Source organism: Amorphotheca resinae (genome assembly GCF_003019875.1).
Source record: "Amorphotheca resinae ATCC 22711 unplaced genomic scaffold M430scaffold_4, whole genome shotgun sequence".
Lineage (NCBI taxonomy): Eukaryota > Fungi > Ascomycota > Leotiomycetes > Helotiales > Amorphothecaceae > Amorphotheca > Amorphotheca resinae.
Window position 1 is genome coordinate 790,807 of NW_020194474.1, and position 27,689 is coordinate 818,495.

General features: G+C 48.6%; 6 protein-coding genes across 6 annotated transcripts; 3 read left to right on the plus strand and 3 right to left on the minus strand.

The window, feature by feature from the left end:
- Positions 1-671: 671 nt before the first annotated feature.
- Positions 672-10,003, plus strand: M430DRAFT_118292 (hypothetical protein). The gene is made up of 15 exons (XM_024861701.1): positions 672-1,040; positions 1,106-2,683; positions 2,734-3,077; positions 3,261-3,381; positions 3,473-5,008; positions 5,069-5,228; positions 5,278-5,564; positions 5,618-5,905; positions 5,952-6,323; positions 6,373-6,459; positions 6,507-6,679; positions 6,731-7,407; positions 7,462-9,301; positions 9,358-9,610; positions 9,678-10,003. Exons 1-15 carry the CDS (start codon positions 987-989, stop codon positions 9,690-9,692), a joined length of 7,785 nt encoding a protein of 2,594 aa, XP_024722275.1. The 5' UTR covers positions 672-986; the 3' UTR covers positions 9,693-10,003.
- A 243-nt stretch (positions 10,004-10,246) lies between these two features.
- Positions 10,247-12,003, plus strand: M430DRAFT_17677 (hypothetical protein; the record flags this gene model as incomplete). Its single annotated transcript, XM_024863720.1, has 3 exons — positions 10,247-10,361; positions 10,424-11,379; positions 11,428-12,003. The coding sequence occupies 3 exons, from the start codon at positions 10,247-10,249 to the stop codon at positions 12,001-12,003; spliced, it is 1,647 nt and encodes a 548-aa protein (XP_024722276.1).
- A 284-nt stretch (positions 12,004-12,287) lies between these two features.
- M430DRAFT_40904 (hypothetical protein) lies at positions 12,288-13,452 on the minus strand. Its single transcript, XM_024867441.1, has 2 exons — positions 13,344-13,452; positions 12,288-13,270 (listed from the first exon to the last, which is right to left on the minus strand). Exons 1-2 carry the CDS (start codon positions 13,429-13,431, stop codon positions 12,672-12,674), a joined length of 687 nt encoding a protein of 228 aa, XP_024722277.1. The 5' UTR covers positions 13,432-13,452; the 3' UTR covers positions 12,288-12,671.
- A 1,769-nt stretch (positions 13,453-15,221) lies between these two features.
- M430DRAFT_118300 (hypothetical protein) lies at positions 15,222-17,858 on the plus strand (the record flags this gene model as incomplete). Its single annotated transcript, XM_024861702.1, has 2 exons — positions 15,222-16,518; positions 16,582-17,858. Coding segments are annotated over exons 1-2 (2,103 nt in total), but the record flags the coding sequence as incomplete, so codon positions are not given.
- Positions 17,859-18,666: 808 nt separating this feature from the next.
- On the minus strand, positions 18,667-23,768 carry M430DRAFT_40906 (hypothetical protein). Its single transcript, XM_024867442.1, has 2 exons — positions 18,991-23,768; positions 18,667-18,933 (listed from the first exon to the last, which is right to left on the minus strand). The coding sequence occupies exons 1-2, from the start codon at positions 23,647-23,649 to the stop codon at positions 18,859-18,861; spliced, it is 4,734 nt and encodes a 1,577-aa protein (XP_024722279.1). The 5' UTR covers positions 23,650-23,768; the 3' UTR covers positions 18,667-18,858.
- Positions 23,769-24,271: 503 nt separating this feature from the next.
- On the minus strand, positions 24,272-25,538 carry M430DRAFT_221429 (hypothetical protein). The gene has a single exon (XM_024864643.1). The coding sequence runs from the start codon at positions 25,362-25,364 to the stop codon at positions 24,453-24,455; it is 912 nt and encodes a 303-aa protein (XP_024722280.1). The 5' UTR covers positions 25,365-25,538; the 3' UTR covers positions 24,272-24,452.
- Between the last annotated feature and the right edge of the window lie 2,151 nt (positions 25,539-27,689).

Here is a 27,689-nt window from a genome sequence, read left to right on the forward strand (position 1 = left end):
GCGGCTTTGCTCGTGGTCCACCTCCACCCCCTCCTAACTCATATGGATCTTATGGACGTGGACCATCAGGATATCCTCAGCCTCCTCCATATGGTGCACCGCCTGGCTATGGTGGATTCAATGATCGTCGAAGGGGAGGCGGTGATGGATATGGGTATAGAGGTCCGCGTTGAGGACTCTGGGTTTATAGTCAGCAGAAGTTTTGCTTCGACTACGGACTACTGGCCGTAGTGAAGCGATCACTGGCGACATCTAGCTTGTACGATACTGTGCATCTCATGTAAAATACGTGAAAGGGAGAGCGGAAGATAAGGAAGGCATATTTGGTCCAAGCATGTGCGCAGCTTCACGTGCGAAGGGTCACTGTGAGGATTTCAGCAGGCGTTAGGTACCTTATGCTCGCATATCTAGGTTTATCATTTTTTTTTTTTTTTTTTTTTTTTTAAATCATATTCATGGTTATATATAAGTCTCTATCCCAATCTCCCGCGCGCAGTGCCTTGACAGGTTTCGCCCATGCCGTATGCATTTTTCACCACAGCCGAGTCAAGCGGGGTTTGCAATATTGGCAGGGATCGGCATGCAAGCCAAGCGCGGTACAGACCGTACAGTAGAGGCGGGCCGCACACCTCGTGGCCAACGCGAGACAACTCGAGACAGATTCGAGCGGATTCAGGTACGAAGGAAGCCAGATCCCCTGACAGCTACCCAAACCTTTCCTCAGATGCTGAATTCCTATAGCATACAGCTTCCACCATTTCGCTGTATCTAAGCGGTTCACGACGGCCTTCGAGCATCCTATTATTTGAGCAATTGACTGAGCTCTTCCGCAATCGAGGGGCTATGTCCGTAATCCGTTCGCAGCACTCAGCATATCCTCTTTGGCGCAGGCAAGGTCGACGATAAATCCATGTGCTCGCAAGGACATCTGAATGTCTGGCATCCACTGAGGGGATTGGCGTACCGGATATCAACGTCACTCAGCCATGAACGGGGACTCGAGTCTTGTTGTAACTCTGGTGGACAGGTTAACAACAAGGGTAAGGGACATCGTCCATCTGAAAGCTCGCAGATATCATGTATGCTAACCAATTCTTGATCTCAGCTACCCCATCGCACCGGCTCCCCATCCAACGATTTCAACCGCGATGAGGTTGTTGTGCTTACTCGGGCGACGATAGTGGGTGTTAGTACGTCCTGCATTGGGCTCGTTGTCGAAACATTGGTGCAGTTACTCGAGGAACTTTCCAGGCCGTATAAAGGGATTCAAAGCCATCCGCTGCATATTCTCTATTCCGAATTGTATGTGCTGGAGCTTTTGGCTGAATGTTGTTCAACGCATTGGGCGAGCGTGAACACGTCCCCACGTTCCACAGAGGATGCCCATGTTTCTGATTCGGACAGCTCGGATTCTGAAGATGGCTCGAAGGCTATACCTCCTCCTAAAAACGGATCTGACCGTTCCGGGAGGGCACTGCCGAATAAACTTGTCGCACGGGATGTGCCCCCGGAAGCCCTGGACGACAAGCTGGTCAGAAGGTTGCTAGAAGCTGTCAAGCTATTTCTGGGACCTCTCTCTGATAACTATGTACTTCCTACAACTCACATTCTGGATGACGTGTTCAAAGTTGTCGGTCCAGCCGACAGCCCCCCTTTACCGGAAAGCACAGCGGCTGTAAATGGACATCTCAATGGAACCGAGGTCTCTAACTTGCTGCTCGAAAGTTCTGAAGCCATTGAGGCCTACACTCGAGGCATCGTGGAATATGTCTCATTTTCAAACTGGCCTCGGGCACTCGAATACTTCAAGTCTTCTCTGAGAGCAGCTCATCCCACTACTGGAACCGCTTCCCAGAACACTGTTACACCCGAGGACGACAAGAGTGCACTTGTTACCCTTCGCTTGGTATCATATTTCTGGGTTGACAGTCGCAAGTTGAGTATTGTCATCCAGGAGCTCTGTGGTAGCTTCTTGCACCTTCGCAAGACCTTTCAATCTACCGTGGCAGTAGTGTTGCCCTCCTTGATTACGAGGTGGCTTGAACGAAACCCGGAAGAATTTGTCAAGCTACATACCATGCATAAACGGCTGGACGGTGGTGCAGAAACTCTCTTCGACATGTCGAATACTTTGTTTGATGGTGGAAAACGAAAGTCTCTGGTTTTCCCTTTCCAGACGTCTCTACTATTCCTCCTTCCTGACGTCTTTGAGGTTGCAAGTAATATGCGGGATATCAAGAGCAATAGTATTTCGAAGAAAGTGTCATTCCTGGAAATGCTGAGGAAGTCCTTGAGAAACAGAAACGAGACAGCCATCTACTGCTTGACCTCCCTTCTGAGAGTCGCCAGACATTTCAAACTTGACAGTGATGCCGCACTCCTCAGCTACGCGTTAGACGTCCAGGAGGAAGTTCGAGAAGCGGTTTTCCGCAAACATACCGTGGGAATGGAGAATGGAGCCATTGACGGCGGCTTGATGACGGCGGCATTTGTCAGTCTGGCCCATCTTAATTTCGAAACTACGGTGGATAATCTGGCCTCATTCTGTCTTGCACCGAATTCCCCCCAGGACTTCAAGATTGCCGTTATATCCGCATGCTCCCACTTTGCCAGGCAATCAAAGTCCGAAGATTATCAGCCACTGTTTGCCAGAGTGGCTGACTTCGTTCGATCACAATTAAAGGTACCCTCTGTCTATCACTGTACCATGGATTATTTCCTAATTAAGCACAGGGGAAACCTTCAAAGACAGGAGAATCATCTGACGAGCAATATACTGTTCTCAAACCTGTAGAAGTCCCTCCATCTCCAGACATGATATACAGCATCCTGGTCTTCCTGGATGCATCTCCTCTCACAATATTCACCGGTGCACAAGAAATGAATCCCGGGTTGATTCAATATTTCGACGCTGTAGTCGCATCCTTCATGGGCTTTTTGGTCACGGATGATGAACGTATTAGGTATCTAACGAATAGAGTCGCATGCAAGCTTCTGAACCATGGGTCCGTCGCCCTGTGGCGCAGAAGTCAAACCCTTGGGCCTCAGACCTTGAAGAATGGCTTCTGGAAATCAACGTAAGTCACTTTACAGGTCTACCTGCAATTTCTGTACATCATTTGTGAATGAGGTATATCGAGGGCAGCAACTGCTATAAGAAACCATCTCGTATCGACATATCGACTGCTTTATATCGACTGCTATGTATTGTCCTACACCTAAGTTTTCATCTCGTACTAATGCCTAGGCTCTTCTTCTAGGTCCATTATACTAACTACTGTATCCGAAAAGCTCCTCGATGTTAGTGATGACGAGACAGTTACTCTCAACTTTATTCATGATTACTTAAAGTCACGCACGACGCTCCTGAAGACTATTGAGGTTGGTTTTCTCCCAACTCGCTGCACCAGCTTTCGAAGTCTGGCGGCAGTCAACTCCAACGAGAACTTCTATACTAACTGACGTTCTCCAGGAACTGGCAGAGTTTGATGAGGAAGTCCCTGAACGGGCAGTCGCATCTACAAAGCTAGAGACTGCGTTTCTTGTAAGCCTCTGCTCGACTGATATATCAACGTGCAAGCTCGTCACCAAGTGTATATCTCTGTTCTGTGAAGAAACAGTCCTTATTGAAAGGGCAGCTGGCTCGGAAAAGTTATTGATGTCGACACTCCGAAACGGGGATGTCTATTCTGAGATCTCTGCAAGAGAATTTCGGTTCACTGGATTGGTAGCTTTTCAAAAGCGCGTTCGAGGCCTTTTGAGACGGATGCAACACCCAACGGCAGGAATTCTGACCGCCTGGGAAATCGTCTTTGATAAGTGGCTCAAATTGTCAAAGCAGATTTTCTCACGCCCAACGGAAATGCTCGAAGAAAATTCCTTGGTTCAATGGCGTAACTATTCTGGCTTCCTTGCTTCCCTCGGTGGTACCTGCATATCTAGTCAGGCTCTTGCGCCCGAGGAGTCAGGGCTAGCCGGGCTCAGATGGATCGATAGGGTTTCGCCGGAAGGTTTCGATGATACTCTTTTGAGTAGATATTTGAAACAAAGCATTCAGTTATTGGCCAGCAATAATGTCAGGATACGCGAAGCAACAAGAGAAACTCTCTCCACGGAGCTTTCCTCGTCACTATATTTGCCCTTGTTCGAAACGCTTGAATCAGAACTTGGAGTATTGTTCGACAGTCCGCGAACGAATTCATCACTATCTATAGAGACTCGTATCATATTTGCCGAACAGGCCGCAGCACTGTTAAAGAGTATCGTGGAAAGACTTGGGGGGCCAACGGAAATCGGTGCCGCATTGTCTATTGACATTGGGGTGTTGACCTTGAATTTCGCCAGGTTTTTGGATGATTTAGCTGACGGACCGAGCATATTGCGAGTCAAGATCAAGATTTGTCAGTTGTGCGAAACAGTCACACAAAAGAAGAACCTGTTGAATCTCCGGCATGATGTTCGCATTCGGAACCAACTGTTAGAGATCATATTTTCTTGGGTTGCTCGTCCGGGTTCCCCAAAGGTTGACACAGTACTTTCAATAGGCGGGCGTGTTGATGAGCTCCTGCGGCTCCAAAGAGACCTGGATAAAGCGTGCCTCAAAGCTCTCGCAGATCTAACGTATCGGCTACCACTACAACCTGCTGAAGGCCAGACTGATGCCGATACGAGCGATCTCAAATCCCAGATGTTCCACACATATTTTAACAGATTCCTCTCTTTGCTTAATTATGAGAGCACAGAAATTAGCAGGAATGAGATGCGAATAGCCCCGACTGGAAACGAAGAGGCAATGACCACCCCCGAACTTGCTATCACTGCCCTATCAAATCTTTTGAGCGCCAACATTGATGTAGGTCTCAAGCACTCATTAGGAATTGGGTATCATGAAGACCTTGATATACGGACTGCTTTTGTGAAAGTCCTGTGCAACATTTTGATCCAGGGAACAGAGTTCAACAACCTTTCAGACGCTGCAGTGAATGAAAAATATAATGAGCTCCTCGAGGTAAGATATAATACAAGGAGTTCAATCTAGGGCTGCTGCTGACATGATATCGTTCGGCAGCTCCTTATCGATGATATGGATTTAACCATTGCCCTCTGCGATGCATGCCCAAGTACCGAAGTGGACGAAATGACAATATCTTTGCTCAATATATTTGATTCCAGAGGACTTGGGTTTGCATTACTCGAGGCTCTTATCGAGCATGAAGTCGATGAAACCGGTAAGCCACCCTCTAGCAATGGCGCTATCCATATATTAACCAGAAGTAGAAAATGAAGCTGAACTTCTGCGGAGAAATTGTGTGGCTACCAAGATGCTATCAGTCTATGCCAAATGGAAGGGGGCGGCGTATCTTAAAACAACGCTGCAAACTGTACTGGAACGCCTTGTATTGACTTCGAAAGATCTCGATCTCGAACTCGATCCTGCACGCACCTCCGCCGAGGAACTTCAGAAAAATGCACTTCAACTTCGAGTTGTCACAAAAGTCTTTATTGACGATATCTGTAATTCTGCCTCACATATACCCGTCTCATTTAGGAAGATTTGCTATATCGTAAGGACATGACTCATACGACTCTAGTTACCCGTGCTAACCTGAGCTTGCAGATCTCTTCTGCTGTGATGAAGCGTTTTCCGGAAGCCAAGTTCACTGCTGTGGGGTCGTTCATATTTCTACGTTTCTTTTGCCCGGCTATCGTGGCTCCAGACTCAGAAGGCTTGATATCTTCAGCTCCCTCCAAGGAGATGCGGCGCGGCCTCCTGCTTATAGCGAAGGTTGTCCAAAACCTAGCTAATAATGTGCTTTTCGGGGCAAAGGAACCATACATGTTTCCTCTTAACGATTTTCTTACTCAGAACATATACTATGTTACAACGTTTTTGAGGGAGATTTCTGTTTGTATTCCCACGCATCTGATAGATTGCTTTCTGACCAAAATAGGCACCGCCGAATGTCCCCGATCCTGTTGTCGAGACCGAATGTTTTGATTTTGGTTCATGTGTTGCATTGCATCGTTTCTTGTACGACCACTGCGACCATGTTCGACAAAAGCTTGTTCTACGGGAAAGGAAAGGCTCGCTACGCTCGCCCCTCGAAATCAGCAAAGGAGAGATACCAATTCTAGAAGCTCTTCGCAAGCTCATCAGTAATCTAGGCCCGCCTCCAATGGATGTGTCTTGGAATCGTCCTGCCATTTCGTCAAATAGCCCACCATCATATTCAAGGTTCCAACATTTTATGCTCCGGAATGCGGGTAGAAACACCGAGTCTCTTGTTTCCACACGTGCTGTGTACGACGGAGGTGAAAGCAAGGTATGCTCTCGCCGTCGAATGCCCGAACTCCTTTTCTCACGTGAAGCAGGATGGATTGCCAATGATCTGCATCATACTCCGTAACATCGATATCGAAACGGCGGATTACGATCTTCTTTTATTCGGCTATTTGAAGGTACTCCTGACTTTTATTTCCGTCTATATCTCGCTGATTTCAAAAAGATTGCAAGCCGTATGTGGCACCGACCATTTGGCATATTGATTGATGCAACGTGTTACGTCGGACAAAATGAACCCCAGGATGCTGTGTTCCGCAAATTAGATCTTCTCACTCCTACCGAATTGTCAAAACAGCTGTCGCGGGTATACGTATATAATATGAACAGTGCTTTTAGGTAAGGGATTTGACCTCATTATCATTAGCCAATATTAATCGTCACCAATAGGAAATACTTCCGACGTGTATTGCGGCTATCTGCGAAAAGTGAAAACAGTGCATTCCATCCAAAAAATGTGGACTACCACTTGATTGGTAACTTGCAAGATCTTCAGGCCCATTTTCATCTTAGCCAATTACACCTACCCAAGGAGACAATCAGTGTCGTTACAGATACGAGGTATCAATTCCAACCGATCATCCGACTCTCTAAGACCAAAGGAAAGATAGAGGTCATAATCAAAGTTGGGAGTCAATTCGTGCAAATCACAACAATGAAGAAGCAAGAGGTCGTGCCTGGCTTGAGGCTGCATGCCACAGTCAATGATATCTTCCGCCTCTCCGAGGTCGATGAAGCGCCCACGTCTATACAGACGGAGGATGATTCGGCATTTGGTCTACGCACAGAGAGTGGGAAGATTGTGATGTACTTTACGAGCCCAAGGAAGCCCGATGTCCTTCAAGCCATCCGTAGCGCGAAGGCTAAGTATGGCAAAGAGCTAAGGACCCTTAAGTCTTTCGAGAGACTTGTCCGGCCACAAGACGTTCCTGGAACGCTTCTCAACATTGCTCTGACCAATATGGCAAGCTCTGACCAGGTTCTACGACTCGCTTCATACAACCTGTTGTGTGCGCTCTGTCGTGCATTTAAGTTCGCCGCAGACTCGAAGTTTATGAGCGCGAAAGGTTTTGCATTTTCCCCTAGGCATCGATTTTATACATCTACTGATATGCTCTCAGAATTGTGTGTTCCATTAAATCCGTCAAGTTTCATCGTTGACATAAGTCAACAACTTGCTCAATCTGAGCCACAACTCACAGCGGATTTCCTGAATGAGTTTTTTGTGGGGTGGGAGAGTTTCCCATACTCACAGCGACCATTGAGTCTCGCATACATGGCACCGTGGCTGCCAAGTCTGAGAACGACGCTCATCACAACCGAATCAGACAGTGACAAAGGAAGAGAAAAAGTTGCTGTAATCTTTCGAAAGCTCATCGAAGTTGCAGTATCTGATGTTGGTCTAAGTACGACTCTCGAGCAATGTATCTGGCCAGTGATTCGTCGAGATGAGATTTTTGTAGACATCTTCCTGGAAGAAATAATCAAGTCTGCATTGACCTTTGGCGTCGACGACGAACGAACGGAGATCTTGGGATCTATTGTTGCTTCTTTGGGAACCATCTCCATCCGCGGAAGGTTACTGTCACGGCTTCGAAAGGCGCTTAATCGGAGTTCCCTGCGGCCCACAAGGCAGTTGCCCGACAATACAGTCTGGGGTGAAATCTGTGTGCTTCTTCGTCTCTGTCTATCGACGTCTTTTGACAGTGGTGTTCAGTCACAGTTATTTCTGCCGGAGATTTTTCATCTTGTCACCATGCTCGCAAATACTGGCCCATCTGATGTAAGACTTGCAGTGCATCGGTTACTTGTCAATAGTATTCACGCCATGTGCACTACGTTTGAATTAGAAGAAAGCAAGCTTGCGAAGTTGAAGGTCTTACTTCTCTCTCTCTCGGAGCCGCGACAGGATTCTCTCTTCAGCATATCTCCACGAGACGGGATTCCTCTTCCACCAGTACCAGACACAGGCGTTCCTACCCTGACCGCCACAGAATCTCTTGCTATTCTGCTATCTGAAATAACCATAGTTGCGGCCCCAACTGTGGATTTGTCAAATGTGTGGCGCTCAAGGTGGATGAGTCTGGTCGCCAGCACCGCATTTCAAAGCAATCCCGCAATTCAGCCCCGAGCGTTTACCGTGATGGGATGCTTAGCACGCGAAGATGTGGATGATGATCTCCTTTACCAAGTCCTCGTCGCCCTCAGAAACAGCGTTGCTCGTTTTATGGAGGATAACGACAGTGAGATGTTAATCGCGATCGTCACATCTTTGACCAAGATGATAAACAAACTTCCATCAGATTCGCGTTACGGTTTGCAGCTTTTCTGGCTAGCAATGTCACTTGTGAGGCTTGTTCCACTGGGGCTGTTCAACTGCACAGCTTTGTTTCTCGAAGCTGTTGTAACAAATATCGCTACATCAGGTGAATTCAAGGGCGGCCGAATGGCGTCGGTTTTGCTGCAGGGGAGACTACCTCTGGAAGATGCAGCTTCACAACTCGATGAGATATACGGCATACACTTCACCATCGAGAATTTCCATTTTGCAGTCTGTGCTTCCTTGGTTAAGGGTCTCACAGACTCTGTCACCAGGGGGACAGCAATGCGTGTCTTGTCCAGCTTTCTAGAGACAGCCAGTTCTAGCATGCCGCATGGAATAAAGTTTCCCGAAGATATGAGTTGTCTGCCCTACCTCGGGCTTTTAATGCCTCGAGCAACGACGCCTGAAGAGGCCAAGGATAGACTTTGGCTTGCTTCAGGCACGGAGGCAACTGATTATGATCCATCTACCGAGGTTTTGGACATGATAGACATTGGCTTGATAAAGGATAAAGAGCTTCTTCTGAACGTGGCTATCGGAATTGTCGACTTTCGATATCTTGAAGACGTAGTGCAGAACCGGAATTTACTCTGGCTCAACAGGATTGCCACAAGGCGGCCTACAGTCATTCTGCACCTGTGAGTATCTTGAATCCCATACGTAGGATTGGAAATGCATACTTACATAATAACAGCTGTGGGCCAGTCATTACGATCCTTGATGATGTTCTCATCTCTTGTCAAAATACAGCCACTCTCGAGTCCGCTCATCAGCTATTGCGGACATTGACATCGAATCCAAAATTTTCTGGCGGTGTAGACACCGCGGAGATGTTGGAGGATGTCCTTGATGGCATTGGATTTAGTGGCTTATGGCGCTCGTCGACGTTCCATGTCTCAAATGAGCATAGACGACAATGCACGACGTTGACTGATCGGCTTATTGAGGTAGGTGTTCTAATTCTGGCCCATTTTCCCTATTGATGAAGCTCTACTAATATACCACTGCCTGCAGCTTATCATTGCGTGAAGAAGTGAGGGATAAGCTGTTGACGACAATTTCAATCCTTTATGATTTACGAATGGCCATTGATGAAGTGTGTGACGGAAGCCTGTCTTACCGTTTTAGATACATTTCACGATAGAATATACCCTTTTCATAGATCGACTTATCTAGGTTTATATTTATGGCCTTATATCCTTCTTCAAACTTGGGAAATGTAGATATCTCTGTGATACCGTACATTACCCACCTACAGTACAAGTACCTAGAGGAGAGAGGAGATAAGTTAGAGTAAAGCATCCTATCCTTAGATTAAAATTAAGTATTGGTCAACAAGGGTGAAGAAAGCTCAAATTCAAGGACGCCTATAGGAGTGAAGTTTTAAACTGATTTATGTATTTAATTGCTGATCGTGCTTTGTATTAATCGCGTGTGTTATGCTGTGTCGCGTCAGGTCGCGTGTTACAACATCAAATAAGGTAGGTACCTTGTCTATATAAATTCCAATTCTGTCAATATCCTTCCACCCGCACCAGTTCGCGATGAGTTCCCCACTCTCTTTCTACTCCGCAAGATCTACAATGTCTGATCACCTCACAAGCCCACGTCGCGCACAAAAACCACGATATCGCCCAGCCATCCAAGTGTCTGCAGAAATCCGAAATCACTGTCATATATATCTCGACGAGCAGCTCTGTGAGTGATCGACAACGTCCCCACTACCCGTCTCGAAGCTTATGTTGTATGATGCACCGCAGATATCAGTGCTCTTACTCTCCTCACGGATCTTGTTACCTCGGGGGCCTCTCATCCAAAGCACCTCGCAACTCCAGCTTTCGCACCTGTACCATTTCATATAGAAATTGTCAGCGCGCTCCTGGTCCACCCACGACACACTACCCAGGCACCTCGAAATGAACGCGCTGAGCTAGCTTCGCGATCCATAGCTTTCCTCCGAAGTCTCCTTGCAACTCTCGGCCCGCTGAATGGAAATCTTGGTGAGGCCTTCTCCCTTACCCCTCCCCGGATACGAGGCTCGCGGCGAAGTCGAAATGGCGGGGACGAAGGAAGTAGCGAATCTGATGGTGAGGGTGAAGAACATATGGGAGGGGTAGTGGCAAATAAAGGCAGGATAAGGAGAAGTGCGAAAGACTTCTGGCACATTGTCGGATGGGCTTTCAACTGCAGCGTGGTCCATCAGAAGAGGTGGAAATACTGGAAGGTGTGGTTGGAATACATGTTAGATGTCTTGGATGCCGATTGGAAGGAACGGGAAGAGAAGGACAGAGAGGAGTCTTTCAAGGCAACGGGGTTAGAGGAGGATTCAGAAGCCGAATGCCAGTTCGAAATGTTACGCAATTCTCTACTGGTCAAATATCTCTCAGATGTTAAGGGAAGATCAAGCGCAGCAAAACGTGTCGTCGGAGCTGCTTTTACTGACGGTGGACCGGAAGATCTAAGATCGTATCCAGAAGTCTTCCCGAACGAGACCAAGGAAGTCCAGACACAAAGTGGACAGAAGAGGAAGAGGGGAGATGATGATCTCAAAGAATCTAGCGACTACGACCATGGAGATGAAGCTGCGTTCGAGTCTTCACAACCAACGGATGAGACCCCGGAGTCCTCTCAAAATACCACTGACGGAGTAGAGACTCCGGATCCGTGGATGGGGGGTCCAGAATCGATCCTTCTCCGCCAGCGTGTCCTAACTCTGGTGAGTAGACCTTCTATTCCAAGTCGAGAGTCCTGCTGATCTCTCCAGCTCTCGCGTGTGGCCGCGCTCCTCCCCGATTGCTTCATCGACTGCAGGGAGCTGTATGAGATATACTGCCTCAACATGAAGATGCTCCCCTTACCAGCATTTTCTCTGCTCGTCTCCCCCTCAAATTCATCACATTTCCCCCTTGAGGTCTTCGTATCTCTTACACAGCTCCTCCTCGTCCGTCTCATACCGAATACAGCGCCACGCCCTCGGTCAGTCTCGAATCGAGATACCGATGACTTGACCCAGGAGATACTTGAGAAATGCTTCCTTCCGTATACCGCCAGCACCTCGTCGATTGCTGATAACGCAAAGGTTTCTATACTGGTAGAGAACTTATTCAGGGTCTTCTTGAAATCCTGCCCAGCTTATTATACGCCAGACCTGGCTGCTGCTATCGAGAAGGGGATCCGTGCACGTGAAGCGAAGATGAAGAGTGACAAGCGGAGAAAGGAGAATGGCATGCTCAAGAAGGAGGAAGAGAGTGATGCGGTATGGCTCAAAGCTAGTGGGCACCGTCTCAGGAGACTCTTGGAATGGGTAGAGCAGAAAACCCTGGATGACAGTGTTCAATGAAAGGATCAGGGATGCTATGAAAGGGAACTCTCTGAACTTAATCAACGGAAGACAGCTGGGCGAGGGTCAGGCCGTTGCATTACCTACCACCTTCTTGTACCGAACAAACCCACGCGTGGGTTTAAAGCCGTACGTAAATTAGACCCGTCCATGCTATCATTCTTGCTAGCAATTGCTAGCACTATCTGGCACCGCCCAGCAGCATAAGAAGCTTGAATATATATGTAGCGAGGACGATTACGGACTTCACTCTAGCAGTCTATCAGATCCGTAAATAATGATGGCTCGCGGAATAGCTTTTGATTAGCCGTTGAGACTTGATGATTTTAATATTACAATATATTGTACGACCACCTTCCTGAAATAGGACAATCTCGACCAGTAAAAGGATTTCAATTCTTGATATCCCATGCCCCATTTAGTGCGGCGTATCTGGAGACTGCGCTCTGCTCACACTTCAGCTCACAAGGATTTCGGTTCTGGTTGCAACTATCCAAAGTTCCGAGGTATTGGACGGTTTTGCGGATATATGCTGCTATATAATGCTGTTGGTGAGAGCCCATGAAGTCCTGGTATTGCGCGGAGAGCAGGGGTGATGCTTCTCCAGACGTGGTTTGTTCTCGGTCGTTATGCATACGTGTAATTAACGGGCGTAGGAGAGAAGTCCTTTATCGTCGTTTCGTCGGAGCAATACTTCCATCCCAAGCTTCAGGCTGCCACTCTTCACTCGGACCGCCACGGGCCTTTTTCCAAGGATCCTCCTTGAATTTCTTCTGTTTCGGTTTATCATCCGCGACAGCACGTTCATTAAGACGGTGTTGTTCCCGACCAGGAACCTGTGTCGTTTCTGCCTGTTCACCTTTTTGACCCCCAGCCATTCCTGAACCAACTTTGGTATCTGTTCCTTGCACTGTATGGCCTGGCTTTCCATCCGCAAGATCCCGGACGCCTACTTCCTCCGTTGCAGGTAAGGCCTGGCCTCTTGCCTGTCCCGGATGATCCAGAAAACTGGCTTTCGCAGCCCATCGGGCATCGGCCTGGGCAGCCAAGATCTTCAAGTTCTCCCGGCGCACGACATCTTGTTCCTGTTCGGCGATCGAAGGCGCGTCCTGGCGAGTATGTCGGAGCCACTGGTGCCACTGGGGAGGGATCTTTATCTCGCTGTAGTGCACAGAGCGGGGGTATTTGACAATGCGCCGCATGCGGTGTTTATGCGAGTTGAGGGTATCGCGGAATTCCCAATAGGTGTTTCCTTCGAGGTCGAGGCCTTGGAAATAAATGTCTTAGCCTGACATTATACAGACAAGCATGGATGGAGGAGGGTTAGGGAGAAGGCGTACCGGCAAGGAATCTCTTCCGCCATGGAAGACGAAGAGCCTTCCATTTATACCAGGCCTTTCGCAGAGGAGAGATGGCTTTCTGAGACATTAGACACTGTGGAGTTGTGGCCCGCGGAGTCGAGATGATGTGAGGTTGCTGAGGTGGAGTCCACAAGGGGCTAGCCGTGCGTGGTCACGTGCATGCGGCCAGCTTTTTCTGCTGCTAGGAGGACGGAGGACGGAGGAAGAAAGTTCCGTCCTCTCCCTGCAGTGTCCCGTGGTGAGGCTCAAATGACATCATCATGCGGAGTTAGGCGAGTAGACAGATAACAATGGCTGTCGACAAAAGCGCATTCTCAATGTACTGTCCATAAAGTAATGTCCATTGAAACGTTGTCTTACATGTTATGATACCTTACTTGTACAGTATATATGCACATTTGTCCGTGCCTGCACCATCAAAGTAACCTTCCTTACCTTAGGTATCTAGGTACTCTATACCGCCTAATCTATCTAGACTGGATGGACGGGTAATAAAGTACAGTCGATCTCCCATATGCGCTACCCCCCCAGGTATGACATAGCTGCTACTTACGAGTGCTCGGCTCCGTTGTCGAGAATACTCCGGAGTCTTTAGCTTTTCCGAGGGGTGATGTGTAGACTATGACACACAGACCACGTCGGGCGTTCCCCTATGAGTCGCTATGACATATGTACCAATGTACCCATGACATATGTGCCTAACGGAGGGCGCTATGACATAAGGGGACGTATCCGTCGTCTCCGCCAAGGGTACCTATGACATAAGTACCTACGACATATGTCTCTGCAGTAAAATGTACTTTCCACTCTTGTACTCCCTCTTGGGTTAGCTGTGCACATACTGTCTGTACAGTACGGTAGGTACTGTAATAGGTCTAGACGCGGATAGGGACGGATAAGGGGACAGGGGGATAGGAGGATAAGGGGTCCTGGGGTCCAATATGGATCCAGAGGTAGGTCAGCACCGGGGTTGTCAGCGCTCTCCTCGTGCGGCTCAAATGTGTGCGAATGAAGGATAGATACCCGTAGATATCCCGACAGATCCATGCCGCGCTGTTGATTACAAGCAATGACAAAGCCGCATCAAAGGTTCACGATGGGAATGGTTTACGGGAGTAGACTGCAGGACGCCTTATGGTGGCCTTGCCGGGATGACAAAAGTCCTCGGACCTGACAGCATGACACACGGCCGAGCCGAAGAGTAGTCAGCACCTTAAAGTAAGTCAACGGGCGCGCAGAAAAAGAGAAATTTTTTCAGGGTCCAGGGTCTCGATCGGCTGAGGCTGGTGGAGTGGCTGTGCAGCGATGCAGCGAACGGATAAGTAGGTAGGCAGTCGCCGATATGCACGAGGAAAAGGGAAAAATTCGGGTTTTCCGACTCTCGATGCTTCTCGACCGCGTCGACCACCCATCCGGGACCCGGAGAAGAACGGATAGCTTCGGGTAGGGGAGGAAAAAAGGGGGGGAAAGGGGGGGAAGAGGAGAGGGAAAGTACGGGACGGAAGAGAAACCGAGCAGAGCAGAGCACACACGACTCAAGAAGAGAACGGAGAGGAGAACAGCGCAAGACAGAAAGAACCGCCCAGGGCCTTCGAGAAGAGACCGGGGGTCTCCGGGACTCGGGAAATGGGGCGGGCGCACGCTAAGCCCTATACGGGGGGGTGTGGCTTCGACGGTTAATTATTAATGCGGGAGCGAGTGGCTGGAAGCCAGTCGAAGGGCTGCACAGGCGCGTGCATGAGGCGTCATGGGTAGAATGCGTCATCGCGCACCCCGAGGACAGGGGTCCCCTGCCCCTCCGCCCGGCCAGAGACGAAAGCAAAAGATGCATTGGATATAAAAAGGATATATAAAAACGGACGGGCAAAGATGGACGCAAAAGAGAGAAAGAGGCCTGTCTATCTATCCCGGTCTATCCCCCGGTCTATCCACACACATCTGCAGATGTATATATGTATAGAAGCAACACGACTCGACACGAACACGCGATACGAAGCATACGCCCCAGGTCTTCTTCCCAAAGGGGCAGAGAGCGGCGACTTTCTCTTTCCTCGCTCCACCTCCCGCACCGCACGGCAAAGCGATCGATACGGATAGTGAGGTTGATATCGATATCAGCCCGAGCTCAGCTTCATCGGCTTCAGCTTCAGCTTCAACCCTCACTCAACCTTCAGCTTCATTCAACCTTCCCTCGACCATATCCCATATCCCATATCCCGAGTCATCGCCGGACCCGGACCCCGACCGCCCATTTCTATATATAAAAGGCCCCCCTTCCGATCCCCCAGCTATAAAAAGGCCCGGCCGTTCGCCACCCCTCGTCCGATTATGTTGCTAGCCTCCCAAGCGCAGGCCTTTTCAACTCCACCACGACGTCAGCCCTCTTCCTGCATCGTACCACAGCAGATCCAGCATCAACGTCAACAACAACGTCAACACCATCAACTCCAATATCAATATCCATACCAGCTCCAACACCAGAACAACCACCAGCCTCAGTATCATCACCGCCTGCACTGGTCTGCGTCCAGACCCAACGATCCAGCTGTCTTCCCTTCCTCGCTGGCTCCATACAACGATATCATCACCACCTCCTCCTCCTCCTCCTCCTCCTCCTCACCCCCTTCCTCCACCTCGACCACAACGACGGCAGACAACTTCTATACCTTTGGTGCAGACCAGCCTCTGTTCGACTTCCAAGACTACAGCTCGAGTCCGTCGCAGTCACTGATGCAGTCTGAGCCGCCGAGCAGCAGCTGGCTCGCAGACGGTCAACTGACTCCGACCTCCTCGAGAGCCCGCCATCACCGCGAGTCGTCTCTGTCCTCCTTGGGCTCCGCTGGTCCCGCGTCTCCATACACAGCGAATACCGCGAACCCACAGGTTGCTGGCGATCTCTACCATGAGCTCTACGACTGCCACCACCCCGCTTCGAAGCCTCTGACACCTGCGCATACCCCGTCACAGGATCAGTTCCTCTCGCCGCATTATCCAGCCTACTATCCCGGTCCCAACCAGCTCCCTTTCAACATGAGCGCCGACGGCCTGCCAAAACCCATGGGCGACGCAGATTTGGCGTCTGCCCGTGCTGGCGCAAGCCATGACTCACCGTCAACGCCACCGTCCTGCGAGAATGAAGACAGGCGGAAGAATGGTGAGAAATGCTCCAATGTGGATACCTGGTTGAATGAATACTTACAGCTTGGCGACCCTTCAGCCTACAGGAGTTCCATGCCAAAACTCGACCGGACGATGACGGATATCTACGCCGACGAGCTGTACAATCCCAGTTTCCAGATCACCTCGGCCCCTGCTGCTCCAACCCCAGCATTGGCCTCCACGCTCTCGCCGCAGGACGATGTCTTCACGCAGCGACTCCAGGCGGCGAACAGTCAGCACTTGAGCGCGTCGAACACTCACGCCCCGCTGACGATGTCTGCGGGAGAACGCTCGCCCTTTCGGCAAGGCTCGCCTCTAGCCCCGTCCGCGGAGAGCTTTGGCTCCCAGCGGTCACCGAACGTTCGATTCGGGACCGCGACGCACATGCGCGAGCAACAGAAGGCAGAGAACGATGCGCGCGCCCTCCAGCAACAGCTGGAGAGGACCTCCCCTGAGCATACGACCCCAAGGACCATCTCGCCGAAGGATGTGGACTTGGTATATCACGAGAGTGAGGAGGACGCAAACATGCCATTGTTCCCACCACAGCAACCGCAGCAATCGCCTTCTGCATACCGCCGGCGGCCCGCATCTCAACACGAGCCCACCGAAATCGACGACACGGCATCTCAACAGAGCTATGGCAGTATGGCCACTACAAGGCGGGAGAGCTCCTCGGCATACTCCACGTCGTCACATGCTACACAGCAACAGCAGCAAGGCAACTTCAACTTCGCACCGCCTTCTGTCCGGGGCGGCCTCCGACAGATCCCGCAGCAGTACCCCTTCGTACCTCAATCGCGCAGACAAACCAGCAACGTCTCAAGTGTTACCGAGGAGGTCCCGGCGACTCTGACATCGATGGAATCGAGCAGCAGCGAGTATGCGCCCGAGCCCTCCGACAACAAGAAGCCTGCCGAAACTTCCGCCGACAGTGGTACATACACCTGCACGTATCATGGCTGCACACTGCGATTCGAGACCCCAGCGAAGCTCCAACGGCATAAGAGGGAGGGGCACCGCAACTCGGCTGCGTCGATGGCCGCGGGCGGGGACGAGGGCGGCATGACCTCAGCGGCGCTCCGAAACACCCAGAACGGGCCTCACAAATGCGAACGTATCAACCCGTCGACCGGAAAGCCCTGCAACACCATCTTCTCTCGGCCCTACGACCTCACGCGACATGAGGACACGATACACAACGCGCGCAAGCAGAAGGTGCGCTGTCATCTGTGTACGGAGGAGAAGACATTCAGCAGGAACGATGCCCTGACGAGGCACTTCCGCGTCTGCCATCCGGATCATGTGGACTTCTCGAAGGGTCGACGCCGAGGTGTCATAACTTGAGGAGGGCTCAGGGCCGGTCTCGCAATCTCAGCCTCGCTCCACTACTCCGCTCACCACTTCACCCCCTCCCTCGCTTCTACTGCTTTCCGCTGCTGCTGTAGAGGGAAAAGATCGAGATGCCTTCTCCAACAAAGCTCCCCCGCAAAAGGGCCCCGTGCGCGTTGCGAGCAAGGACCGTGCAGGAATTGCCGCACACCAAGTCACCAACCAACTACCAGAAATTACGCCGCCCTCCTTGACGGCGCGGGTGGGACAACCGAGAAGAGAATGACATCATGACGATCATGTCCATGCAACTTCAATGCCACACATCTTGAAACACCACCCACCACCATCGCATTTTATTTGATCTACGCCTCTCACATTTCCTGGCCACGCCACTATGATTCGTTGTTGTCACCATGTGTCTGTTGCTGGGCTGTACGAATTATTACGAATTGAACAAGGTATATATGTGTGTACGCGTATGTGTGTATGTAAATACTGTTTTGTTGATTTTTTTCGGATTTTTTCGGGGTTTCATCTCTGGAGCGAAGAGTGATCATCGTCAGTTCTCAAGCGTCTTTGAGATAGAATTTTTTCTATCATGATTTGTACAATAACGTGTCTCCATAGGCGGTAGCCGAGGAAAAAGTCAGCGGGAAATCGAGCGAGATTTTAGAATAGATATGTCTCATCTCAATCAGTGAGAATATCAGACTAATCAGTGAGGCACAGGCCTTGGTGTTTGTATTAGTATATGATTATGAAGATGAAAATATGAAATCACTACTGTTACTTTTAAACGATCTATCATATCTCATGGAGATTTGTCTATTACTATGCAGCGGGGAAGATGTAAAATATAGCTTTTCAAAATACAAAAATCTTGGATTCGTGAAGAGCCAAGTTACTTTTTGGAATGTGATGCGATGACCTTTCCCCCCTGAGGGTCTCATTGGGATTTAGTCTGCTGAAGTGCCTAATTTCTGCAAATGCTGCTGCCTCCCTACTCCCTCTCATCTCCCATTACAGCAGCCCTTGCATCTGTGTACAGTGGTGTGATGCCGGTCCATTTTTGGAACTAAAAGACATGTTACTACTCTTGTTCTTGGCAAAATTCGCGACTCGGAAAACTCACCTGATACCAACCCTGAGCACTGAGCACCTCCAGGCCCGGGATAGTAACCCAGCCTGCGTCTTTTGCCATTTGCATCAGCGCTGTTTGCCTTGGCTTGTACGCCATCTCCAGCAGAGTTCTCTGCCTAGTTGCACCCGCCTTGGGTGGTCGGAGTAGCGTCGCCAAAACCTCCCGCATGTTCTGCTCAATGGGACTATCGGCAGGTATGGTCCCTATAGCAACGTTGGGTACGTCTGCAATTCCTTCGGCCTCTCGAACTCGAGCCAGTGGGACAATGTTAAACTCGGCTGGAAAGGAGGAAATGACGGCCGAGAGCTTAGATGGTGTGCGAGAGACGATATAGATCGGGCTATGCCCCAATGACCGGAGGGCGTAGATTGCTGCTCGCGCTGTACCACCTGCACCGATTACCAGAGCACTCCCAGGTGACTCTGATTCACATGATGGGGCTGACGCAGTGGTGAGCGAGTGTGTCATGCCGAGCCAGTCGGTATTGTCGCCGATAAGCCGGAGCGGATGTCCACGTTCTCCCGCAGTAGGAATAATGGTATTGACGGCTCCGATGAGCCTCGCAGCATCGGTGATGTCGTCCAAGAGTGGAATAATGTCAAGCTTGAGGGGTATTGTAACGGAAGCGCCACCGAAATCCGGAGAGCGAATTATTTCTTTCACGTCATGGGCTTGATCCGTCTCAAAACTGAGGTACTCGTGGGGAAGGCCAGTCTGCTGGAATAGTGTGTTGTGCAGAGCCGGTGACCTGGACGCAGAAATCGGTTTCCCGAAGAGGTAGAAGGATTTTGGTTGTATCTCACCGATAAGTGATAAACCCCTCCTGATTTCAGTCGCCGAAAGCTGACCTGGCGCAGCCTTGAAGGGTAACGCCGGGTGTGATACCGGAGTCATAAATCCATTCAGTATTCGACTTAGCTTCCCGTGGATGCCCATATTGATAGCAATCATAGGGACGTCGTGTGCGGCAGCCATGCTGGACTTGAATTTCGCGAGAGCAAAGTTATCTTCAATACTCGTGGCTGACCCAACAAGCTTGATGATGTCTCCGTATTGTAGCGCTCTATTATAGTACTGGATCCAGCCGCCGTTCTTCCATGACAACTTCCCCTGGGGGTCGTGGTGTGAGGCAATGATTTTCGAAATTCCTTTCGCTTCTGTGATGCTCTGAAGTAGCTCGTCTGAGTAGGTGATCTCTAGATCAATATATTCCATGCCCATCCTGACAGCGGCTCTGTAGAGTTCAAATGCCTCGTCCTGTGCGTTATCCGGAAACCGACCTCCCTGGCTGACAGTTCGGACGGTAAAGATCAAAGGAAGGGGCACAATCGATCTCAGATGTGCTATTTGATTGCTCAAGAAATCAAGGCCAGGGATACCATTCTTCGACTCGGGGTCTTGCAATAAGTCAACCCGTACTTCCACGGCGTCCGACCCGACGACCACCGCTGGTAGTATATCAATGGCAGTAGAGATATCCGGCATTGTCAACGAGACAAAAAACGACTGCTCTTTCCTCCGGATCTCCCTGAAGTGGGTACTCTTCCCTGAGATAAGTGAAAGAAACCTGGTGAAATTTTTTCGCGCTGTAGACAAGCTGCCAGCATCGCTGTTCTTGCTATGGTATTGAAAGTTGCTGCATTCCTGAAACCAGGGCTTCCGACGGAGGTAAACTTCCATCATATCTTCAACGTAGGCTGGCCGAGTCTTGTCAATTTGAAGATACTTCATAACCTGCTCTGTGTCCCGATGTACCAAAAGGACGATCCCACCTGACTTGTGGTAATTGGAAAGCAAATGCCGAGCTTCAGGAGTTTCTACCACGCCACCCCCGCATGCAAAGACATGCCCTGTAGGCTTCTCTGCCATAACGCGTCGAAGAAGGGCCAGTTCCGCATCTCGGAATCCTTCCCAACCCCTGGACCTGATATACTCCGGTATTGTCATCCCCACAGTTCGTTCGAGTTCCACATCGAGATCTATGAGAGGTCTGTTGAGGTATTCTGCGGCCCATCCACCGGCTGTGGTTTTTCCAGCACCACGCATACCAATAATAAAGATTGATTTGTCTGGCATCGCCGATGCAAGCTCGGGCTTTGTGTGTGCGTCCCCAACATCCTTCCCAGCTAATCTGACACTGAAAGACAATGATAATATGTCCCACCATCCGGGCCAAGTCTTTCCTACACATTCCCGTTCCAGGACCAAGACAGGTTCTGGTGCTGCGACGGATAGGACGCTGAAGCTCATAGCTACACGATGATCGTCATAACAGTAGACACCATCCACTGGGTTTTTGAGTTCAGTGGAGGGCTTTCCGTCAATCTCTATTCCATCTTCAAGCTCGCGGCATACGACGCCAAATTTTGCAAGTTGGTCCTTCATAGCAGCTATACGGTTGCATTCCTTGACTCGCTGATTAGCAATGCCTCGAATTCTTGTCGTCCCCCTCGCGACAGCAGCGAGAACTGTAGCAGTCAGGAAAGCATCGGTCATGGGCTCCATGTCTACCTCCTCAATTGCCTTAAGCTGGCCAGATCCCGGTCCAGTCACGGTTGTGGAATGATCTGTCTGGACAACAGTGCATCCCATGGGTCGTAAGACCTCTACAGCGAAGCGCGCATCTCCTTGAAGTGATTTAGAGCCGATATTTGGTATGGTGCAGGTTGTTCCAGAGATGGCTGCAACAGCTAAAGGATATGTGGCAGAGCTGGCATCGCTTTCAACAACATATTCTGCAGGGTTTCGATAGACTCCTTGAGGGATATGATAAGTATTGTCTTCAGTCTTCGAACGAACAACCTTGACACCGAATTCAGCCATCATAGCAGTTGTCATGTCGATGTATGGCTGCGAGATTGGTTTACCGCCGACTAAGCGGAGCGTCACTGGACTTTTGGCGTACGGAGCACACATGAGAAGCGACGAGACATATTGAGACGAGACTGTAGCAGCAAGCTGAATCTCTCCGCCAGCAAATCCACCAGATGCAGTGACCTTGAGTGGTAGACTATGCTCGTTTTCAAGGTACTCGATCTCAGCCCCATTAGCTCGAAGGGAATCAACCAGAGGTCCTATCGGCCTGACCTTCATTCGTGCATTTCCTGTGAGGATAGTTGATGAGACTGTCGAGGGTTTGCAAAGTGTGACAACGGTTGTCAAAAATCGTGACGCGGTTCCAGCGTTTCCAATGTACAATTCACTGGGGCTAGCTCTCAAGTCACCACCTTTACCTTGGACTAAGAGAGTCTCGCCAGCATCTTCCCATGCGAAAGTTGCACCACCAAGCTTGGCAATTGCACTAAGCATAAATTCCGTATCATCAGAATGCAACAGATTCTTTATGCGACAAGGTCCAGTACCGAGAGCGGCCAGGACGAGAGCACGGTTCGAGATACTCTTGGACCCTGGCGGAATAACTTCATTCTGCAGAGACTTTGGCACGCCAGGAGTGACTTCAATCGCATCTGAAAGAATAATTCTGATCGCACGGTCTTCGACCACAGTAGCCTTAGGCTCGTATGTTTTTCCAATTGCAGATAGCAGAACAATCTTCTTCTTCCTGCCATCATTCTTCTTGTCAACGCCCATTTTGTCCAGCAGCACGTCGACAGGGCAATGCTTCCCAGCTGTGAGTTTCTGAATGCGTTTATCTCGGACTGATGTGGGAAGGCCGTAACTTCCAATGCACTTCACAAGTCGTGCCACAGCACCGGGCTTTAGAACTCCTAAATGACGAGCCAATTCGGCCTCTTTAACCATGCCAATGGCCACAGCTTCCCCATGTAGAACTTGAGGGGTAAGAATTGCTTCAAATGCGTGGCCAATAGAATGGCCAAAGTTCAAAAGGTTTCTCAAACCTCCCTCCCTCTCGTCGGCCGACACAACTTGCGCCTTGGTTCGCGCTGAGCCTAGCACTATTCTTTTCAGGATATCCCGAATTGGATCTAATCTCGTTGATGAGTTGGCGGATTTCGCCCGGATTGTGGCCATGAGAAGACCAGCATTATCCTCCAAGGCTGAGAACTCGGCCTCGTCCCATATTGCTGCGGTTTTGATCACTTCCGCCATGCCATTGATGAATTCACGAACTGGCAAAGTCTCCAGGAATCGCAAATCAATGTATATCCTCTGTGGTTGCCAGAAAGCGCCTATCAGATTTTTGCCCAGCGGGGTGTCGATTGCAGTCTTCCCTCCAATTGAGGAGTCTACCATAGATAACAAGGTGGTAGGAACTTGCACAAAGCGTACGCCCCTCATAAACGTTGCGGCGACGTAGCCGATCATGTCTCCTATGACACCTCCTCCCAATGCGATTATGACGGTATCTCTTGTACATTGTTGTGATAACATCCAATCTTCAATCTCAGCTTTCGTTTCCCTACCCTTGGAGCTTTCGCCGGGGGGGATCTCGTATGTGAGGAGTCGACATGACGGGTTCAATCTAGGCGCAAGGCTCTCGAAGGATTGCTTGAAGACCGAGACATACAGCGGGGAAAGGTTCGTATCCGTGATGAGGACATATGTGGAGGAGGAGAGGTTTGAAAGCAAGTCCTCCACAACAAAGCCCCGCCAAATGTCGAAGTCAATGATAATGTCCTCTTTGCCTAGGATGGCGATACGGGTTGGATTATGGGCGTTGGAAGGCATGTTGTAGTGACACGGGGTTCCTCTGAGGTCTTTTGGATGATTCAATTGAAGCTGGCGCCGTTATCCATTTCCACGTCTGGAGGCTGGAGGGGTAGGGATCGCTAGTAGAGACAAGACGGAGACGCTGGGTGACTCTTTTCTTCTCTTCCCTTGCTTCGCTGTTGAGCGAGACGGCAGAAAAATTATTAGGTGCACCTATACCTGCAAGGGCAAGGTACCTAGGTACCTTGGGGTAGGTATTGCGAACTTGATTCCTAAGGTATCTATAATTCTCTACCGACAACCCACGTTTTGGGTACGTACTGTGGAATGCACGTGACGATTCTTTGGCTGGGGGTCTCTTCTCTTCGCCGCCTTGCAAGGTTCCAGCGTTTTGAAGAGTGGCCGAAGGAAAAGAGGCTTTTCGTGGTTACTTTTACCTTTTACCTACCTACCTACCTACCTTAGGCAAGGTATTGATTGTGACCTAGTAGGTAGCAACTCTCTGACTAGGTACAGAGTACAGACAATTCTACCGACGATCTTATTGCATATCAACTCTGGAGGTATTAAAACAGGATCTATAGCCAACTAAACTTAGGGGGAGGGCATGTGAAAGATCGAATTGAGCGATATATAGGGCCTTTGAGAGGACTTATAACAGTTCGACTCCACTAAGGTAGTCACAGACAGAGCCAGCAGGCCTTTCCAAAGCGTCCCCAGGCGTGGTTTTCTCGGCAGTCTCTCAGTCACGGTAGTCTATCAGTACCTACCTAGGTAATGGCAGACACTCAGTAATATCCTAAACAGAGGTCTCATAAAATCTATCTGGCCGTATTATCATGCTGCCGTGCCTGCCACTCCTTCACAGCCTCCTGAAAGCGCGTATTGCGGCTGGACTGGGCATGTTGGGCACTTGGAGCCCTGATGTTCCCAACCAGAGGGCCAACACTGTTTGGATCTGCTCCGCGATCTAGCAAGAACCAGATCAACTCTCTGGCATCCTTACCATCATTGCGACAAGCCACGTAGCATAACGGCGTACGACAGAACTTGCCTGGGCAAAGTTCTTCAGCATTTACGTCAAGCCCGACAATGTCCACCAGGTGCCGCACCATGTCCATCCGCTGTTCAAACAGCGCAGTGAGGACAGAGTTATCATCAGCTGGTGCGTAAATGGCTGCTTGCTCTACGGCTCGATGTAGCGTCCGTCGGCCTAAGGATGCTCCTCTAGCTCGTAGTAGCTCGAAGCTCACGACCGTACCCTCTGCCGCAGCGATCTCAAGGACTGGTGGAATATCGCCAGGTAGATCTACGCTGGCTCCATTGGCAAGGCACCACACAAGAAGGTCGGGGTACCTTATGACGTACCATGGTAACGGCCAGTTGGTGCTATCAGCTCCCCGGCTGTCGATGTCCCAGCCGTGTGCAATAAGGATCTCAAGCACCTCGCGTGAAGGTTTGACTAATTCATCCTTACTCATGATCGTTCCAGCCGTTATCGTGCTGATGTCGGCGCCCTGATCGAGCAGGTAGGACAGTACTCGGGTCGCACTTCTCGCGACAGAGCGTCTAAGGCCGTTCTGGATGACTTCTTGCACTGTATTGCGTGATTCAGGGCTAGAGGCAATTAAGACAGCTTGAGCTATCAGGGACACATCGTCAGTCTTGCAAGCTTCGAGGCTTAATGCTAAAGGATGGATGGGTCGACTTGTGTTAGTCTGTGTCTGTGCCATTGTCTTGTATACTTAGGGCAACAAGGAATATTTCAAGATAAGTGCAATAGGCGCTTAGGTTTAAGGTGTATACACTAATAAACAGTTTGTAATAGTAACGGGTGCAGTTGAAATCGCAGCCGTCTCTTTAGGCAGCACTGTACTACTATATTAGGAATCTAGGATAACTAAGCGAACGCTACCTTAAAGGGGGGCGCAGGGCTATTATAACAGTCCTATAGCAGTCTCTCTAAATTAATAATATTATTGTTCTTACTACCTATGCCTACTGTATGTAGAACCTCTATACTACATAAATCACGTAGTAAAACCGTACTAAAGCTAGGTAAAAACCTACGTACTACTACTTACGTTTACACTATTATAGCGCTACTAAGGCGCTAGGTCTTTATCGCTACCTTACTAGAACTTAACCTTCTAGCCTAGTAATACTAAATATACTAACAGGACACTAGTAAGGCACTAGTAGAGCGCCGGCTACTAGCTAGGGCTACTCTCTCTCTTATAACTCCTTTACTAGATAGTACTTAACTAGACAGAACTATAAGAATTAGCTAGTAGATAGTAGCTAATAGATTAGTATATAAGCGCTCTTACCTTTCTTTATTACTACTATAAAGTCGTAAAACGTCTATAGCGCTCTTAGGTAGAGCGCTTACTATAAGGCCTGTCGCTATTAGTCTAGCTACTAGTAGTTAAGGACTAGGTAAGCCGCTATCTCTAAGGCCTTACTATAAGGGTACTAAAAGGTCGCTACCTCTAGTACTCTATACTTAAAAAGAAAAGCCTAGAGTCTAACTTTACTAGTATAGATCTATATTAAAAGAGAGCTCTTATACTTATAAAGAAGTAAGTACTTCTTAAGGGTATCTACTAAAGAGGTAAGTAGCGCGGCTAGGGCAGCGCCTTAGTAGTGTACTAGTAAGCTATTATATTAAGACTATTGTGCCCTCTAGTTCTCTTATAAGGTCTTCTCTAAAAGAAAGTCCTTATACTAGTCCTTTACTTATATAGCTTAGCCTACTCTATACTTAAGTAACGTATAAGGTAGCGCTATAGTAGTACTATAGTAGTGTCTCTAGTATTATTAAAGACAGGTTACTACCTTATTATAAATAGACTATATAAGTTCGCCCTTACTTATACGTTTAAGACGTTATTTAAAGTCTACTACTTACTTGTTAAAGTAAAGGTTAAGTAAGAGCGTAGCTATTTTAGACTTAAGGAACTAAACAAGAGTCGCCTAGTACGCCCTTATAATAACGTAAAGGTACTATAACTACTTTATAGTAAGGTCTTTTATAATCTCCTTAGCTTACTACTTAGAAAGGTAGTACTAGACCTTTATACTATATACTATAGTACTCTAGATTACTTTTATATAGATCTCTCTTACGCGTAGTAGGCTATATCCTTACGTAAACGTAGTAAGCCTTATAAGTATAAACTACTAGGTAATAAACTTTTATTTAATAGCGTTAAGGTAGCCCTTTTATCTAAGCTTCTAATCTATCTAAACTCCTAGAAAGTAGGCCTTTTAGACTAGGGGTATAACCTAGCTATTAAGGTAGACAAGTGTCGTTAGTATAGTATAGGTATAAGTAAGGTAAAAGAGCTTACTCTTTTTAAAGGTAAACTCTATTTTCCTTATATACGACTACTAGCTATATATTTACTACGCCTCTTTAAAGTACTAGCGTGTCTTTATCGTGTCTTTACTAAAAGCTAAGAGATTAAGGTCGTTAGTAAACCCTACTATAATAAGGCCTATATAACCTTATAGTAACGTGTATAAGCTAGTAGTATAAAAGAAAAAGAGAATAAGAGAAAAGGGCAAGCCTTATAGTACCCTTATAGTAACCTCTTAAGGTAGTGCTACCTCCTTATTAAAGAAGAGACTAGCTGTCTAATTAGAAAGAAAGCTATATACTTACTATATAGCCTATATAAAGAACCTTAGGTACTAGAGAGTATAGAAAAGGCGTATATAGTTTACTATATTAAAGGCGCCTTTAATGTCGAGTTAGAGAAAGGACACTATAGCCTTATAGCTCTATACTATATACGTAGTGTTAACTACTATTTTAACTATAAGGTCTGTTAAGTATTATAGCCGGTTTCTTATCTATATCTTTAGAAAGAGCCTTTACGACTCTATAGTATTAGTAAAGCGTTAGCTAATTACTAACTTAATTACTTTACTTATTATATTTAAGAGTAATATTAGCCTATAGGCCCTTATAGTTTATTACTGTTTAAAGGTCTTTTTAGGCTTATATAGTACTACTACTTTTACTACTTTAAACTATATAGAAAAGTGTCTTA